Source organism: Eschrichtius robustus, chromosome 11 (genome assembly GCF_028021215.1).
Source record: "Eschrichtius robustus isolate mEscRob2 chromosome 11, mEscRob2.pri, whole genome shotgun sequence".
In the NCBI taxonomy this organism is placed as follows: Eukaryota; Metazoa; Chordata; class Mammalia; order Artiodactyla; family Eschrichtiidae; genus Eschrichtius; species Eschrichtius robustus.
Window position 1 is genome coordinate 41,647,226 of NC_090834.1, and position 3,365 is coordinate 41,650,590.

The window sequence follows — 3,365 nt, forward strand, 5'->3', positions numbered from 1 at the left end:
TTATTCTGAGTTTGGCCACTTCTGTGCATTTTCAACACTATGGCCTAAGTCAGTAACCATCAATTCTCACCTGTATTACTTAGATGTTCTAACTACTTCTCCTGCCCCCAAGGGGTCCACAGAACAATTAAGGTGATTAGTTAACTATGCAAATTATATCATGTCAAGTGCTGTTTTAAACTTCCAATGCCTTCTCATTTCAAGTTGAAAAAAACTCAAATATTTCACATGAGCTACAAGGTCCTACATACCCTGGACCCTGCCTCTCCCTTCTCAGTGCCCCAGATACAAATGAGCTTCCTCTCTATCCACACAATAACACCAAGCTCTGTGTTAGGGCTGTTACACTTGTTGTTTCATCCAAGTGGAAATCAGCTCTGGACCTTCCTTCTTGTCACTTGGGACTCAGAAAGGTCTCCTGCTCTATGAAGTATTCCCTGACCACCGGAACCACACTGCCCATTCTGCACTAGCATCCCATCCCCTTTAATCTCTTCACAGAACATAGGCCCACTTGAAATTGTCTTGTTCCTTTATTTGTGGATTGGTTTATTGGGATGTGTCAATGACTTAACGATGTGAAATATACATACAGCATTGAGAAGGCAGTGGAGACTTGGAGAGAAGATTTTTCACATGCTGGCACTTTTTGTCCTATGTTTGCTCATCCCTCCTAGCAACTTGGATCAGCCGAGTGCCAGGTGATTCCCACCAAGTCATCCTTCAGATCGGGCTGCAAACCAAATCCCCCAACCCAGCCAGCCACCTGGAACCCAACAATCAACCCCAAACTCACTCACCAACATCACACAAGGCAACCAGCTCATAAAAATAAGTTTTGCTTGAAATGTTCTGATATAATTATTAAGAAAAGTGCAGAATAAACGACCACCTCTCAGTTGACTGACTGAACAACACAAAAAATAAAGTCAGATTTTAACATTCTGGTTATCTTTAATATATTTAATAAAGTCAGATTTTAACATTCTAGTTACCATACTGGCAGAGTACACATTATCAGTACATCAAAGACTCAGAAAGTTTATCAGTTATTATCTGAGTCTCTACTGACCTAATTAGTCAAAAGGGCCTAGTTTGGCAAGAAAAGCGGGAAGGGAAGGGGGAAGAGGAAAAGGAGAGAGACTGGAGAGTAATAAAAGCCCAGGGTTCTTTAGAAGTTCAGCAGCATCCAGAGCTGGCCCACAGGATGGGAGTGTGAGGTAGATTGGGCTCTGGCGACCTCAGCAGGATCTAGTTCCCAGAGCCACTAGAGTGTCCAGTGCATGAAACCTCAGTTTGTGACACAGGAGTTAGCAGTGTCCAAAGATTCCAGGGTCTGGAAGGAAGAACAAACTTTGGAGAATTTGGTAAACACCACGGACCCAGCACGTCCAGCGGCAGCACAGGAGGCACTCTCATGCAAGACTAGTGACCTGCAAATACCCAAAGCTCTGAAATGTAAATATGACCAGTCTCAAAGGATCCCCACGCAAGAGCAGTGGGGTAGAAAGGCATCCCCTGGGCTTAGGGGACAGGGCCACAACCACAGCCAGAAGCCGTGGCGGGATGCTGGAGCCCAGGGCTGAGCGGGGCGGCGCTGTCCGGCGAGGGTGCATCCACAGGCAGGGGCTGAGCCTCTGGGTCCAGAGCTGTGTGTAACGAAAGCCTCCTCTTAGCCCTGGGGGGAGCAGCTGGCTCCTGAGTGCCCTGTTCCCAAGGACGACGACGAGGGCCACATCTTCCAGCTGGGTGGCGATCCGGGGCGGATGGACCTGGGGTCGGCGGCTGGGTCGGGCCGGGCTCCCCGGAGGTGCTGGTGGCCGCATCCCTGAACTGGGCGGCAGAGCAAGAACCCCGGGCCGGCGAGGGGCGCCGGCACACAGCACGCACAGGGACTCGGTGGCTGGTCCCACCGCCCGCGGCTACAGCCCTACGGGGGCGCAGAGCGCGGCGGGGCAGGTGGTGCCTCTGGCCGAGAGCGGCTCCCAGGGACGCGCGGACCTCCCTCCAGGCGTTCAGGACCTGGCTGTCCGGCGCCGTGGGCTGCGTGTGGTCCACCACGGTCCGATCCTGCCCGCGTTTCCACAGCTCGTAGCGCTCCGGTTGCAGGATGCGCACGAAGGCGTCCATGGAGAAGGCGACCCGGGCCTCCCCGCAGCTGCACTGCGAGGCCACTTTGCCATAATCGATCCAGCGCGGGGAGGCGAAATTGATGGCTTCCGCGCAGTTGAAGCCATGGTTGAAGCCAGAGTGGTAGCCGTAGGGAAACGTCACGATGAACTCTCCAGCCTCCTGAGTGACCCGATCGAAGGGGATGCCGTTGTCCTTGAGGACCGTGGGCGAGATGAGAGCCACCTTGTGCCGCAGGAAGGCCTCACAGCCCCGCGCGCTGCCCGGGAACAGCTCCCTGGCCAGGCGTTCCAGGCGCCGGCCGTGCTCCGGGGGCACCGCGTACCACGTCTTGGGCTCCCCGAAGTGCAGGTAGTTGATGCTGTAAAGGTCCATGTCCTCCGTGTGCCAGGCGAAGGCGGTCTTCCACATGCCGAAGTACAGGTAGGGGGTGTTGACGCCTTCGATGACCACTCCGCACTCCTGCTCCAGCAGGTCCTGAATGGTTCCCAGGTGTCCAAGGTTCCACTGCTCCGTGTTTTGATCGAATAAGGAGCCACTGACGTCCGCACCATATACTGGTGAATCATAGAGGCGTGTTTTCCAATATTTTCGCTCCAGGTCCTTAAAATCAAAGTGTGCTGGAGTCCGGTATTTTTCACTATTTGCTAAGTGGTGGTACTCACCCACGGTCATGGCTTTCTTCTTTTTGTGGTATTGAGTAAACACACCTGCCTGCCCAGAAGTCACCTGCTGGAGGGGAGCAGCTATTAAGATGTCACTGATATCATCATAGGTCTGTCTGGCTTTCCAGTCCTTGGGTGGAATGATCTTGGCCACGCCTGCTCGGTGTGCACCTTGGGATTCCATATAAGCAATGTATTTATCGAAATCATTAAACTCTTCTTTGGTTGGATGAAATACCATTATTCTACAACTTGGGTTCTGGGCCCAGTTGGACCTAGACTTCATAGCTTTCATTAATAAGCAAGAAACTCCCAAGTTTTGATTTATGTTCTGGATAGGGGAGGATGCTGGAAAACACTACTTTTTCAAAAATGGGTTGGAGTATATCAGCAGGAACCCGCAGTAGACTTTAATGCAATGAGTTGATAATATTTCTTAGGCTTGCTGATTCTCCAGGGGACTCCACGCTGGGCAGAAGCCTTGCTCAGGACTGATGCTGGCTGAGCCTGCAAGTCTCTGATGTCCTTGGTTGACACTTGGCTCTGTCCTCTTGAGGTCTAGTGAATCAC

The 3,365-nt window shown here is 52.1% G+C and overlaps 1 protein-coding gene across 1 annotated transcript; it reads right to left on the reverse strand.

Annotated features, from left to right (window-relative positions):
- Window positions 1-1,524: 1,524 nt before the first annotated feature.
- LOC137771788 (lysine-specific demethylase 4D-like) lies at window positions 1,525-3,090 on the reverse strand. The gene has a single exon (XM_068555447.1). The coding sequence runs from the start codon at window positions 3,088-3,090 to the stop codon at window positions 1,525-1,527; it is 1,566 nt and encodes a 521-aa protein (XP_068411548.1).
- Between the last annotated feature and the right edge of the window lie 275 nt (window positions 3,091-3,365).